Source organism: Lontra canadensis, unplaced genomic scaffold (genome assembly GCF_010015895.1).
Source record: "Lontra canadensis isolate GAN:19392208 unplaced genomic scaffold, GSC_riverotter_1.0 scaffold11, whole genome shotgun sequence".
NCBI lineage: Eukaryota > Metazoa > Chordata > Mammalia > Carnivora > Mustelidae > Lontra > Lontra canadensis.
In genome coordinates this window covers 4,025,117-4,040,040 of record NW_022631005.1, presented here as the reverse complement: position 1 = coordinate 4,040,040, position 14,924 = coordinate 4,025,117, and the positions used below count along the sequence as shown (strand labels likewise).

At 35.4% G+C, this 14,924-nt stretch overlaps 1 protein-coding gene across 7 annotated transcripts in view; it reads left to right on the top strand.

Moving 5' to 3' along the window:
• The window catches only part of CCDC141 (coiled-coil domain containing 141), a 216,822-nt gene that overhangs the window by 44,398 nt on the left and 157,500 nt on the right, over nt 1–14,924 (top strand). The window contains exon 1 of one of the 7 annotated variants that reach the window (XM_032856020.1): nt 372–500. The exons of the other annotated variants lie outside the window; for them this stretch is intronic. Coding sequence (XP_032711911.1) covers nt 396–500 — 105 coding nt within the window. The 5' untranslated portion in view covers nt 372–395. Of the gene's footprint in view, nt 1–371; nt 501–14,924 lie in introns of those variants that run through there. 7 annotated transcript variants of the gene reach the window in all.

Here is a 14,924-nt window from a genome sequence, read left to right as displayed (position 1 = left end):
TGTCTCTGAAGAGGTCATTGGCATGTTCAACCCAGTCTGCCCGAGACTTTTAGTTAACGATGACATTGTCAGGCTCTGGTCTAGTTTTTTTCTTTTCTTGCATTATGAATTCTATTTTCCTTCTTTATTAAGCATGAGAGAAACTTGGATGTATAATACAAGATTTTACCTTTTTGAATGTATCTGGGGGTGCTAGGGTATAAAAAACCTCCCAGCAGCAGTGGCTCAGAGTAATGGATTTTATTTCTTACTCATATTACATCTTGCCTTCATGATAATTACAGTTCAATTTTGCCTGTCTTCCTTATTTTGGGATCCAGGGTAAAGAAACATTCCCTTCAATGAAGAGAGAAAGAGTGGAGTCTCTTGTTGATTCTTAAAAGTTCTGCTCAGGAATGACACACAAAACTCCTGTTCACATTTCATTTGTTCAAGCAAATCACATGGAAAAGACTGATGTTAGGAGACATGAGAATATAATCCTCTTACAGGGAGAAATAGCAAGTAACTGGAAACAATAATACAATTAAAGTGTATAATGTGTCTTAGGGTATAATCTGAAAGTATAAGGAAGAGAAGAACTGCTCTAGAATTCTAACTGGAGATAACTCAGATCCCCTGTTTCCAGTAAAACCATGGTAGAGCTACTTTGTTTGCTTTTTTCAGAATAGTTCTATTTTATATAATTGTAAAAATGAACATCACATTTTCCCCAATGATATAAATAATGTTCTCATAAAAAATTAAAAACATACAAGATGGCATAAATAAGAAAGTAAAATTCAGTAGAAAACATCTAAGTAAATACCTAGCAAAATGAAAAAAATATATATATACATATATATACAAATATATATGTACTTATACATAAATTTTCATAATAGGCATACACATTGTACCTTAAAATTGGAAATATCCAAATGTCAAGAGATAACCAGATAAATTATGGTATATTCATTCAGTGGAATACTTCTCCATAATGAAAAGAACACATGCAAGAGCATGAAGGAATCTCATAAACTTTATGCTGATTGAAAGAAGCCAGATAAGAAAGATTACATGCTCTGTGATATCATTTATGTGAAACTCCAGAAAAGGAAAATCTAATCTAAGGTGGCAGAAAGTATATCAGTGTCATCCTGGGGCATGAAGTGGGCAGGATTGGTTGAGAAGGGCTATAAGCAAACTTTCTGGGATAATAAAATTATTATGGTGATGGTTACTTACACATACACATTTGTCAAAATTCATTTTATTACATGAAAACTGTAACTTCAATAAATTTAATTTTTGAATTATGGACAAGTATCAGATATCCTTCATTGTCTTGTAATCAGTCTACTTCTGGAAATTTAAGGAAATTTAAAATTTGTTATATGATTATTTAGTTGATTTTCTTAGGTGTGCTTAGATAAACAATCATATTGCACATTTTTAAAAATTTAATCACATGGACTGATGATTCCAAAGCAAAGTTTAGTAAGCAGAAATGGATTCTTGACTATACTCTTGATTCAAACTTTTACCAGTGAGAAAGATACTGGTTGACCCATTCATTCCTTAGTAGGATCATCTTTAGCCTCCATGTATTTAGGTTCTTTCCAACTTTCTTCTTGTGATTGAGTTCTAGTTTCAGAGCATTGTGGTCTGAAAATACGCAGGGAATGATCCCAATCTTTTGGTACTAGTTGAGACCTGATTTGTGACCCAGGATGCGATCTATTCTGAAGAATGTTCCATGTACACTAGAGAAGAATTTGTATTTTTTTGGTTTGGAATGGAATGTTCTGAATATATCTGTGATTTCTATCTTGTCCAATGTGTCATTTAAGGCCTTTATTTCCTTGTTGATCTTTTGCTTAGATGATCTATCCATTTCAGTGAGAGGGGATGTTAAGTCCCCTACTATTATTGTATTATTGTTGATGTCTTTCTTTGATTTTGTTATTAATTGGTTTATATAGTTGGTTGCTTCCATGTTAGGGGCCTAGATATTTAAAATTATTAGATCTTCTTGTTGGACAGACCCTTTGAGTATGATATAGTGTCCTTCCTCATCTCTTATTATAGTCTTTCGCTTAACATCGAATTTATCTGATAACAGGATTGCCACCCCAGCTTTCTTTTGGTGTCCATTAGCATGGTAAATTGTTTTCCACCCCCTCACTTTAAGTCTGGAGGTGTCTTTGGGTTTAAAATGAGTTTTTTGCAGACAGCATATTGATGGGTTTTGTTTTTTTATCCATTCTGATACCCTGTGTGTTTTGATTGGGGCATTTAGCCCATTTACATTCAGGGTAACTATTGAAAGATATGAATTTAGTGCCATCGTATTGGCTGTAAGGTGACTGTTACTGTATGTTTTCTCTGTTCCTTTCTGGTATATCACTTTAAGGCTCTCTCTTTGCTTAGAGGACCCCTTTCAATATTTCCTTTAGGGTTGGTTTGGTGTTTACAAATTCTTTCAGTTTTTGTTTGTCCTGGAAGATTTTTATCTCTCCTTCTATTGTCAGTGATAGCCTAGCTGGATATAGTATTCTTGGCTGCATGTTTTTCTCATTTAGTGCTCTGAATATATCATGCCAGTCCTTTCTGGCCTGCCAGGTCTCTGTGGATAAGTCTGCTGCCAATCTAATACTGTTACCCTTGTATGTTACAGACTTCTTGTCCCGGGCTGCTTTCAGGATTTTCTCTTTGTCATTGAGACTGTAAGTTTTACTATTAGATGACAGGGTGTGAACCTATTTTTATTGATTTTGAGGAGGGTTTTCCGTGCCTCCTGGATTTTGATGCTTGTTCCCTTCACCAAATTAGGGAAATTCTCTGCTATAATTTGTTTCAATATACCTTCTGCCCCCCTCTCTCTTTTTTCTTCTGGGATCCCAATTTTTCTAATATTGTTTCATCTTATGGTATTTCTTGTCTCTCAAATCCTTCCCCCATGGTCCAGTAGTTGTTTGTCTCTCTTTTGCTTAACTTCTTTATTCTCCATCATTTGATCTTTTATATCACTAATTCTCTCCTCTGCCTCATTTATCCTGGCAGTAAGAGCCTCCATTTTTGATTGCACCTCATTAATACCTTTTTTTTTTTTTTAAATTTCACCTTGGTTAGATTTTAGTACTTTTGTTTCTCCAGAAAGGGTTTAATTTCTCCAGAAATAGATTCTGTAATATCTTCCATGGTTTTTTTGAGCCCAGCTAGCACATTGATAATCATTATCCTGAACTATAGTTCTGACATATTACTAATGTCCATATTGAGTAGGTCCCTAGCCATTGGCACTGCCTCTTGTTTATTTTTTTTGTGCTGAGTTTTTCCACCTTGTCATTTTTTCCAGTTAAGAGTAGATGAATGAGAGAATATAATACTAAACGGTAGCAATGACCCCAGAAAAATATACATAAACCAAATCAGAAGGGAGAAGAAAGGGAGAAAAAAGAACACACACACACACATACACACACACACACACACACACTGGTGAATAGAATAGAGCCACACACTTGATTTTGGGTGTATTTTGGTCTGTTAGAAGAAACTGCCTCCCAAAATTTTAAAGAAAGAGAAATACACACACACACACACACACACACACACACACACAATACACATATACACAAAAATAAGGGGAAACATGATGAAGGGATGGACTATGACTGTAAAGATGAAAATTTTAAAAGATTCTAAAAAAGGATTTGATAAGATAAGATTTGGTTAAAAGAAAAAGAGGAAAGAATGTGACAGGCTGGAGACTAGCACAAAGCCAGACACTAGAATGAGGGTGTATTTTGATCTATTAGAAGAAGTTGTATCCCAAAAGTTTAAAGAAGAAACAACCTATATGTATATAAGAAATAATGTTAAGTGCAATGAAGGGATAAAATATGACTTTAACAATGAAAATTTAAAAAGATTTTTTTAAAGGTATTGATAAGATAGAATAGTTCAAAAAACTTTAAAATAGGAAAGAGGAAAATTTTTTAAAAATAGAATAAGAAAAAAAAAATTAAAAAAATTTAATTTGAAAGACTAAATGATCATGGGGAAAAAGCTATGAATTCTATGGGTTGCCTTCCCCTAGCTCTGGAGTTCCACAGTTCTCGCTGATCAGTATATTTTGTCTTGGCTGGCTGTTCCTGCTGATCTTTTGGGGAGGGGCCTGTTGCAGTGATTCTCAAATGTCTTTGCCTGAGTCAGAATTGCACCACCCTTGCCAGGGGCCAGGCTAAGTAATCTACGTGGTTTTGGTCTCAGGAGGTTTTGTTCCCTGAATGCTTTCCATATAGTTTTTTGGAGTAGAATGCAGATGGCGCCTCCCACTCTCCAGCCTAGAGGTGCTAAGAGCTCAGGGCCCCACTCCTCAATACATCCTCAGAGAAAAGCAGTCAGTCTCTCCCGTCTCCCTAGTCTCTGGCCACACTCCAAAGTCACCCAGCCTGTAATTGAGCATTTTCATCTCTTGCCCCTGGCCCTGTTTGGGTCTCCAAACCCAGCAGATTCCTGCCATGTGCTCCCATGCTGCTCCTCACAGAGGAGGAAGGAAGGGGTCTCTCCAGATTTGCCACTTGTGGAGTCCCTGCTCTAAGTGCAGGCCCGACTGAGCCTTGGATCAGTTTAAGGTAATCCCAAGCTGAGAGCCCTCTCCTTGGCTCCATCTCTGTAGCCAGCTTCCCTGCTCTGATACCTGGGAGCTCTGCCACATTCAGGCACCCCTGGTCTTTTTGTGACCTTGTGGGTCCTGTGACCACAGTGTCCCCACATGGGCTACACCCCAGCTTAGCCTCTGGAGTAAGGTCCCTCAGTGGAGCAGACTTCTAAAAGTTCTATATTTGTGCTGTGCTACTCTATCACTTGCTGGGAGCCAGCCCCTCCCACCACGGTCTATCTTCCCAAATGTTGCCTTGGATTCACTTCTCTGCACGTCCTACCTTCTAAAGAATGGTCAGTTTTCTGTTCCTAGAGTTGCTGCTCTTCTCCTTTTCTATCTCCATTTGAGTTTGTAGCTGTTCAGAATAGTTTGATAACTATCTACCTGAACTCTTGGGACCTGATCATATTTAGGTCTCCTTCTCCTCTGCCATCTTGCTCCTCCTCCTCTTATTTTTATTAAAGTATTATATTTCTAATTTAATTTACAAATATTAAACTATCCTTGCTATTTTGGGATAAACTCTACTTGGTCATGGTGTATTCTTTTTTTTTTTAAAGCCCATTTTATTGAGGTATTACTTATGTAAAGTAAAATTCACTCTTTTTTAAGTGCAAGCCTTGTTGAGTTTTAACAAACACATACAATTGTGTGTTTATTATACTTTAATGTACTGCGAGATTTAATCTACTTATATTGCATTTACAAAAATATCACAAGTAAGCTTGACCTATAATTTTGGTACTATCTTGTTAAGTTTTGATATTTGAATCAGACAACATTTTAAAATGAATGAGAATGCTTCTTATGTCTAAAGAAGATTAAGCAGCATAGAATATGTCTCTGTTTCTTGAAGGTAGCTGGGACCTTGCCTTTAAATAAAACAAGACCAAACAAAAACAAAAACAAAACAAAACACTCCGACCCCTGAACTCTCTGGGATTGGAACCTGTTGGGGACATACTTTCTTGAGAAATTATTCAATATATTCCTTGGTGATGGTAGTAATGATAGTGATGATGAGGGCATTAGTGATAAGATTTTCTTAGGACAGTTTTCTTAACATTTCTTTAAGGAAACTTCCCATTTTATTCCAGTTTGACATTTATTAACAAAAGTATTCCTTTTATACCTAAAAATAAATCCAAAACTTACTATATGCAGTTATATCCCTTAATCTTAATATTATATAATTTTATGTCATTTTTCCCTTTTAAATCTGTTAGTTTTATAATTTTTTCTTATTGAGCTAAAATTCATAGAATATAAAATTAATTGTTTTAAAGTGTACAATTCAGTGCCATTTACTACATTCAGAATTCTGTGCAACCACAACCTCTATCTAATTCTGAAATATTTCCATCACACTAAAATGAAACCCCATGCCCATTAAGCAGTGACTTCTTATTCTTACCTTCCAAGCCTCTCTACTCTCTATCTGCCTACATGTTTTCTAACTGCACTATTTTACATTCCCACCGGGAATGTATGAGGATTCCAATTTCACCACACATTTGCTGACACTTACCATTTTCTGTTTGTGAAAAACATTTGCGGTCATTCTAGTGGGTGTGAAGTGTCATCTCATTGTGGTTTTGGTTTGCATTTTCATAATGATTAATGATGTTGAGGTATTTTTCATTAATTGTTAAGTTGGAAGAATTCTTTATTCTGTATACTTGACCCTTTTAGAGAAATGATTATCATATATTTTCTACCATTCTATAAGTTTTCTTTTCACTTCTTTGGTAATGTCCTTGATACCTAAAAGTTCTTAATTTTGAAGCAGTCCAATTTCTCTCTTTGTTGTTCCTTATGCCTCCAGGGTCGTATCTAAGAAAACATTGTTAAATTCAAAATGAGGAAATTTACCCCTGTTTTCTTCTCAGAATTTTATCGTTTTAGCTCTTACCTTTAGTCATTGATCCATTTTAATTTTTTTTTAGATTTTATTTATTTATTTGACACACAGAGAAAGAAATCACAAGTAGTCAGAGAGGCAGGCAGAGAGAGAGGGGTAAGCAGGCTCTCCGCAGAGCAGAGAGCCCGATGCGGGACTCGATCCCAGGACCCTGAGATCATGACCTGAGCTGAAGGCAGAGGCTTAACCCACTGAGCCACCAGGAGCCCCATTTTAATTTTTTATATAGTGTAAGTTAAGGGTCCAGTGCTTTAGTACTATTTATTAAAGGAACTGTTTTTACCTCATCGAATGGTCATGGATCCATTGTTGAAAATCAGTTGTCCATAGATGTATGGGTATATTTCTAAACTCTCAATTCTAGTCCATTGATCTATCTATATGTACATCTTTATGACACTATAGCTCTGTTTTGATTACTGTCACTTTGTATTAAGTTTTGAAATCCTTCAGCTTTGTTCTCCTTTCTCAAGAGTGTTTTGGCTATAGGGATCTTACAATTAAATATGAATTTGAGGATTAGCTTTTTGATTTCTGCAAAAAAAAGCTATTGGATTTTTGATAGTGATTACATTGAATCTGTTGAATCTATAGTTAGCTTTGAGTGGTATTGTAATTTTAATAACATTAAGTCTTCTAATCAATGAACATGGGATGTCTTTTCATTTACTTAGGACTTTAATTTTTTTTTTAAAGATTTTATTTATTTTTTTGACAGACAAAGATCACAAGTAGGCAGAGAGGCAGGCAGACAGAGAGGAGGAAGCAGGCTCCCCACTGAGCAGAGAGCTCGATGCGGGGCTTGATCCCAGGGCCCTGAGATCATGACCCGAGCTGAAGGCAGAGGCTTTAACCCACTGAGCCACCCAGGTGCACTTAGGCCTTTAATTTTTTTTAGTGATGATTCTGTTTTTGTTCTCTGTATAGAAGTCTTTTACATCCTTGGTTAAACTTATTCCTAGATATTTTATTCTTTTGGATGATATTATAATGGAATTGTTTTCTTAATTTCCTATTTAGATTATTTATTTTTGGTGTATAAAATAAACACAATTTATTTTGTGTATTAATTTTGTGTACTGCAACCTTGCTGAATTTATTAGCTCTAGTATAACTTCTTTAAATTTTAGTAGAATTCACCAGTGGAACCATTGAGACTAATGCCTTCTTGTTTAAAAGGTTATAAATTATTGGGGCACCTGGGTGGATCAGATGGTTAAATATCTGCCTTCAGCTCAGGTCATGATCTCCAGGACCTAGGATAGAGCCCTGCCTCAATCCCTGCATTGGGCTCTTATCTCAGCAGAGTCTTTTCTCTCTGACTTTCCCTTGCTTGTGCTCTCTCTGTTTCTCTCTCAAGTGAATAAATAATTTTTTAAAAAGGTTACAAATTATTGATTCAGTTTACTTATCTATTTCTCCTTGTGTAAGTTTTGGTAGATTATGTCTTTCAAGGAATTTGTCTATTTGATCTAAGTTATCGTAGTTTTAATATTCCTTTGTTATCCTTTTAATGTTTATAGTATTGTAGTTATGACACCTCTTTCATTTCTGTTGTTAGTAATTTGTTTTTTCTCTCTTTTTTCTTGTTTATTATGGCTAGAAGTTTAACAATTTTATTGATTTTAGAACTAGATTTTGATTTCATTGATTTTCTCTATTGATTTCATTAATTTTTGTTCTAATTTGTATTACTTTTTATCCTGCTTATCTTATATTTAATTTACTCTCTTTTTTCTCACGTTTTCTAGGATAGAAGCTCAGAGTATTGATTTTAGATCTTTCTTTTCATATATATGTATTCAGTGCTATAAATTTTCTTCTGAGCACTGCTTTTGCTGAATCCCACAAATTTCGAGAGGTTGTATTTTATTTTTATATAATTAGAAATATTTTTACATTTTTTTCAAGACTTTTTATTTGACCTAGGTGTTATTTCAAAGTGTGTTCTTTAAACTACTAGTGTTTTGGAATTTTCCAACTTTTTTTCTGTTATTGATTTCTACCTCAATTCTATTAGGTATGAAAGCATACTTTGACTTCTATTCTTTTAAATTTGTTCAGATATGTTTGATGGGATCGAGCCCCGCATCGGGCTCTCTGCTCAGCGGGGATATGGTCTATCTTTGTAAATGGGCAATTTCTCTCTTTTTTCTTTTTTCTTTTTTTTAATTTAATTTTTTTTTCATGCATCAACTTGATGAATGTTCCATGTTAGCTTGAGAAGATTGTGTATTCAGCTGTTGTTGGGTATAGTAGTCTGTACATGTTAATTATATCTGGTTGATTAATAGTGTTATTCAATTAAACTGTATCCTTAATAATTTTTTATCTGTTAGGTATGTCAATTAGTGATAGAGGTATTGAAGGCTCCAACAATAATGGTAGAATTGTCTATTTGTCCTTATAGTTCTACCAGTTTTTGCCTGACATATTTTGATTCTCTGTTTTTAGGCACATATACATTTAACACTATAATATATTCTAGGAGATTGATCCCTTTATCATTATGGAATGCCCATCTTAATCTCTCATAATACTTCTTGCTCTGAAATCTGCTTTTCTGAAATTAATATAGCTACTCTAGTTTTCTTTAGATTAATACCCTCATGGTATATCTTCTCCATCCATTTACTTTTAATCTCTCTACACTGTATATTGTAAGTGGGATTCTTGTAGATGACGTATAGTCTTATTTTTGGTTCCACTCTGATACTTCCTGCTGAACCCAGCAGGTGGGTAAGGGCAAGCAAAAAAGGTCTCAAAATTTTCTTACCATTTTTAAGTTGCCTTTTTGGTGTCAGTGTTCACTTGGTTGCTGTAAACCATTTTCTTTTTAAGCTTTTATTAATTTATCTTAGGGAGGGGTGAGGAGGGGGAGAGGGAGAGAGAAACCCCCAGCAGACTCCATACTGAGCACAGATCCCAATGAGGGGCTGAATCTCACAATCCTAAATTCAGACCTGAGCTGAAACCAAGCATTGGATGCTTAACTAACTGTGCCACCCAGCTGCTATAAACCTTTGACTGCTTTCCAGAGTTCCAATAATGTTGATTAAGACAGTTTTTGCTTGCTTTTTCAATGTTTTTGTAGGATAAAACATTGGGGCTATCCATTCTGCTATTTTTATATACATCTGTTAGATATTTTTTTTTTTAAGATTTTATTTATTTATTTGACAGAGATCACAAGCAGGCAGAGAGGCAGGCAGAGAGAGAGGAGGAAGCAGGCCCCCGCTGAGCAGAGAGCCCGATGCGGGGCTCGATCCCAGGACTCTGAGATCATGACCTGAGCTGAAGGCAGCGGCTTAACCCACTGAGCCACCCAGGCGCCCCTGTTAGATATTTTTATATTTCATTTGGCTTTCCAATGAACCAACTTCTTTTTAATTAATTCTTATATTTTTCTCTGATTTATTAATGCATAATTTTGTGCTTATGATATTATTCTTTTTCTATAATTTACACTTTAATGCTTAACTATTTTTTTCTTTAAAAACAAAGTTGTTCAATGCTGTGAATTTTATATGAACCCAAAGTTAGCTAGATATCTTAGGTTATTAAGCATTATGGCCTCATTATTTTCTCAAAAGAGCCTGCCATAGTAGTTTTTATTCTCCATTTGATCTAAGAATTATTCTTTAAAGTATTATCTTAAGATTTCTAAGAGATTTGTTTTATTACCTGGACTTCGTATTATTTCTACCTATTACGTTGTGACTAGATATATCTATTTTAAATATTTTGATGTCATAAGTATAAAGACTCATAAGTACCTTATATCTACTGTAGATTGTACCATTTCTCAAAATAAAATGCCATTTTAAATCCCAATTTTTTTCTTTACAGTTCTATTTTGCCTGCCATTAATGTTGTTAGTCCTGTTGTTTGTCTTTGCCTGATTCATCACATTTTTTTATTTTCAAAAGTTATATCTTTAAAAATGTCTCTAGCAAACACATAAATTAATTAACTTTTTTTAAAGCTTAACCTGATTATATATATATATATATATATATATATATGTGTGTGTGTGTGTGTGTGTGTGTGTGTGTGTGTGTGACAGAGAGAGATCACAAGTCTGCAGAGAGGCAGGCAGAGAGAAGAGGAAACAGGCTCCCCACTGAACAGAGAGCCCAATGTGGGGTTCGATTCCAGGACCCCGAGATCATGACCCAAGCCGAAGGCAGAAGCTTAACCCACTGAGCCACCTAGGCACCCCCTTATTTATTTATTTAATTTTAAATTTTTTAACTTTTACAAAATATTTGTATTTTAATTGAGAAAGCTAATCCATTCACTTTTTTGGTGTTACTGGTATTTAATCATATTCTTATCATTATGTATTTTTTTGTTTTTATACTGGTAAATATGGTTTTTATGTCTTCTGTTTTCTTTGTTTTATTTTGCATTATCACATTTTAGTCCCCTTTTATGCTCATATTTTAGAATTTATTCATATTATTTTTAATCTATTACATTTATTGTTTTTATTTATTTTTCATTTTTTAAAATTTATTTTAAAATTATTTTTATAAACATATAATATATTTTTATCCCCAGGGGTACAGGTCTGTGAATCGCCAGGTTTACACACTTCACAGCACTCACCATAACACATACCCTCCCCAATGTCCATAACCCCACCTCCCTCTCCTGAACCCCCTCTCCCCAGCAACTCTCAGTTTGTTTTGTGAGATTAAGAGTCATTTATGGTCTGTCTCCCTCCCGATTCCGTCTTGTTTCATTTATTCTTCTCCTACCCGCCTAACCCCCATGTTGCATCTGCACTTCCTCATATCAGGGAGATCATATGATAGTTGTCTTTCTCTGATTGACTTATTTCACTAAGCATGATACCCTCTAGTTCCATCCATGTCATCGCAAATGGCAAGATTTCATTTCTTTTGATGGCTGCATAGTATTCTATTGTGTATATATACCACATCTTCTTTATCCATTCATCTGTTGATGGACATCTAGGTTCTTTCCATAGTTTGGCTATTGTAGACATTGCTGCTATAAACATTTGGGTGCACATGCCCCTTCAGATCACTACGTTTGTATCTTTAGCATAAATACCCAGTAGTGCAATTGCTGGGTCATAGGGTAGTTCTATTTTCAACATTTTGAGGAACCTCCATGCTGTTTTCCAGAGTTGTTGCACCAGCTTGCATTCCCACCAACAGCGTAGGAGGGTTCCCCTTTCTCCACATCCTCGCCAGCACCTGTCATCTCCTGACTTGTTAATTTTAGCCATTCTGACTGGTGTGAGGTGGTATCTCATTGTGGTTTTGATTTGTATTTCCCTGATGCCGGGTGATGTGGAGCACTTTTTCATGTGTCTGTTGGCCATCTGGATGTCTTCTTTGCAGAAATGTCTGTTCATGTCTTCTGCCCATTTCTTGATTGGATTATTTGTTCTTTGGGTGTTGAGTTTGCTAAGTTCTTTATAGATTCTGGACACTAGCCCTTTATCTGATATGTCGTTTGCAAATATCTTCTCCCATTCTGTCAGTTGTCTTTTGGTTTTGTTAACTGTTTCCTTTGCTGTGCAAAAGATTTGATCTTGATGAAATCCCAATAGTTCATTTTTGCCCTTGCTTCCCTTGCCTTTGGCGATGTTCCTAGGAAGATGTTGCTGCGGCTCAGATCAAAGAGGTTGTTGCCTGTGTTCTCCTCAAGGATTTTGATGGATTCCTTACTCACATTGAGGTCCTTCATCCATTTTGAGTCTATTATTGTGTGTGGTGTAAGGAAATGGTCCAGTTTCATTCTTCTGCATGTGGTTGTCCAATTTTCCCAACACCATTTGTTGAAGAGGCTGTCTTTTTTCCATTGGACATTCTTTCCTGCTTTGTCGAAGATTAGTTGACCATAGAGTTGAGGGTCTATTTCTGGGCTCTCTATTCTGTTCCATTGATCTATGTATCTGTTTTTATGCCAGTACCATGCTGTCTTCATGATGACAGCTTTGTAATAGAGCTTGAAGTCCATATTGTGATGCCACCAACTTTGGCTTTCTTTTTCAATATTCCTTTGGCTATTTGAGGTCTTTTCTGGTTCCATATAAATTTTACGATAATTTGTTCTATTTCTTTGAAAAAAATTGATGGTATTTTGATAGGGATTGCATTAAATGTGTAGATTGCTTTATGTAGCATAGACATTTTCACAATGTTTGTTCTTCCAATCCAGGAGCATGGAACATTTTTCCATTTCTTTGTGTCTTCCTCAATTTCTTTCATGAGTACTTTATAGTTTTCTGAGTATAGATTCTTAGCCTCTTTGGTTAGGTTTATTCCTAGGTATCTTATAGTTTTGGGTGCAATTGTAAATGGGATTGATTCCTTAATTTCTCTTCTGTCTTGTTGGTGTAGAAAAATGCAACTCATTTCTGTGCATTGATTTTATATCCTGACATTTTACTAAATTCCTGTACAAGTTCTAGCAGTTTTGGTAGAACTTGTATAGTATCATATAGTATCATATCATCTGCAGAGTGATAGTTTGACTTCTTCTCTGCCGATTTGGATGCCTTTAATTTTCTTTTGTTGTCTGATTGCTGAGACTAGGACTTCTAGTACTATGTTGAATAGCAGTGGTGATAATGGACATCCCTGCCCAGGATAATGTTCCTGACCTTAGGGAAAAAGCTCTCAGTTTTTCTCCATTGAGAATGATATTTGCGATGGGTTTTTCATAGATGGCTTTGATAATATTGAGGTATGTGCCCTCTATCCCTGCACTTTGAAGAGTTTTGATCAGGAAGGGATGCTGTACTTTGTCAAATGCTTTTTCAGCATCTATTGAGAGTATCATATGGTTCTTGTTCTTTCTTTTACTAATGTGTTGTATCACATTGATTGATTTTCGAATGTTGAACCAAACTTGCAGCCCTGGAATAAATTCCACTTGGTCATGGTGAATAATCCTTTTAATGTACTGTTGAATCTTATTGGCTAGTACTTTGGTGAGAATTTTTGCATCTGTGTTCATCAAGGATATTGGTCTGTAGTTCTCTTTTTTGATGGGATCCTTGTCTGGTTTTGGGATCAAGGTGATGCTGGCCTCACAAAATGAGTTTGGAAGTTTTCCTTCCATTTATATTTTTTGGAACAGTTTCAAGAGAATAGGAATTAGTTCTTCTTTAAATGTTTGGTAGAATTCCCCTGGGAAGCCATCAGGCCTTGGGCTTTTGTTTGTTTGGAGATTTTGATGACTGTTTCAATCTCCTTACTGGTTATGGGTCTGTTCAGGTTTTCTATTTCCTTCTGGTTCAGTTATGGTAGTTTATATGTCTCTAGGAATGCATCCATTTCTTCCAGATTGTCATATTTGTTGGCGTAGTGTTGCTCATAGTATGTTCTTATAATTGTTTGTATTTCTTTGGTGTTAGTTGTGATCTCTCCTCTTTCATTCATGATTTTATTTATTTGGGCCCTTTCTCTTTTCTTTTTGATAAGCCTGTTCAGGGGTTTATCAATCTTATTAATTCTTTCAAAGAACCAGCTCCTGGTTTCGTTGATTTGTTCTATTATGTTTTTGGTGTCTATTTCATTGATTTCTGCTCTGATCTTTATGATTTCTCTTCTCCTGCTAGGTTTAGGCTTTCTTTCTTGTTCTTTCTCCAGCTCCTTTAGGTGTAGGGTTAAGTTGTGTATTTGAGACCTTTCTTGTTTCTTGAAAAACGCTTGTACCGCTATATATTTTCCTCTCAGGACTGCCTTTGCTGTGTCCCACAGATTTTGAACCGTTGTGTTTTCATTATCATTTATTTCCATGAATTTTTTCAATTCTTCTTTCATTTCCTGATTGACCCATTCATTCTTTAGAAGGATGTTGTTTAGTCTCCATGTATTTGGGTTCTTTCCAACTTTCTTCTTGTGATTGAGTTCTAGTTTCAGAGCATTGTGGTCTGAAAATATTCAGGGAATGGTCCCAATCTTTTGATACTGGTTGAGACCTGATTTATGACCCAGGATGTGATCTATTCTGGAGAATGTTCCATGTGCACTAGAGAAGAATGTGTATTCTGTTGCTTTGGGATGAAATGTTCTGAATAGATCTGTGATGTCCATCTGGTCTAGTGTGTCTTTTAAGGCCTTTATTTCCTTGTTGATCTTTTGCTTAAATGATCTGTCCATTTCAGTGAGGGGAGTGTTAACATCCCCTACTATTATTGTGTTATTTTTGATGCCTTTCTTTGATTTTGTTATTAATTGGTTTATATAGTTGGCTGCTCCCACTTTAGGGGCATAGATATTTAAAATTGTTAGATCTTCTTGTTGGACAGATCCTTTGAGTATGATATAGTGTCCTTCCTCATCTCTTATTATAGTCTTTCGCTTA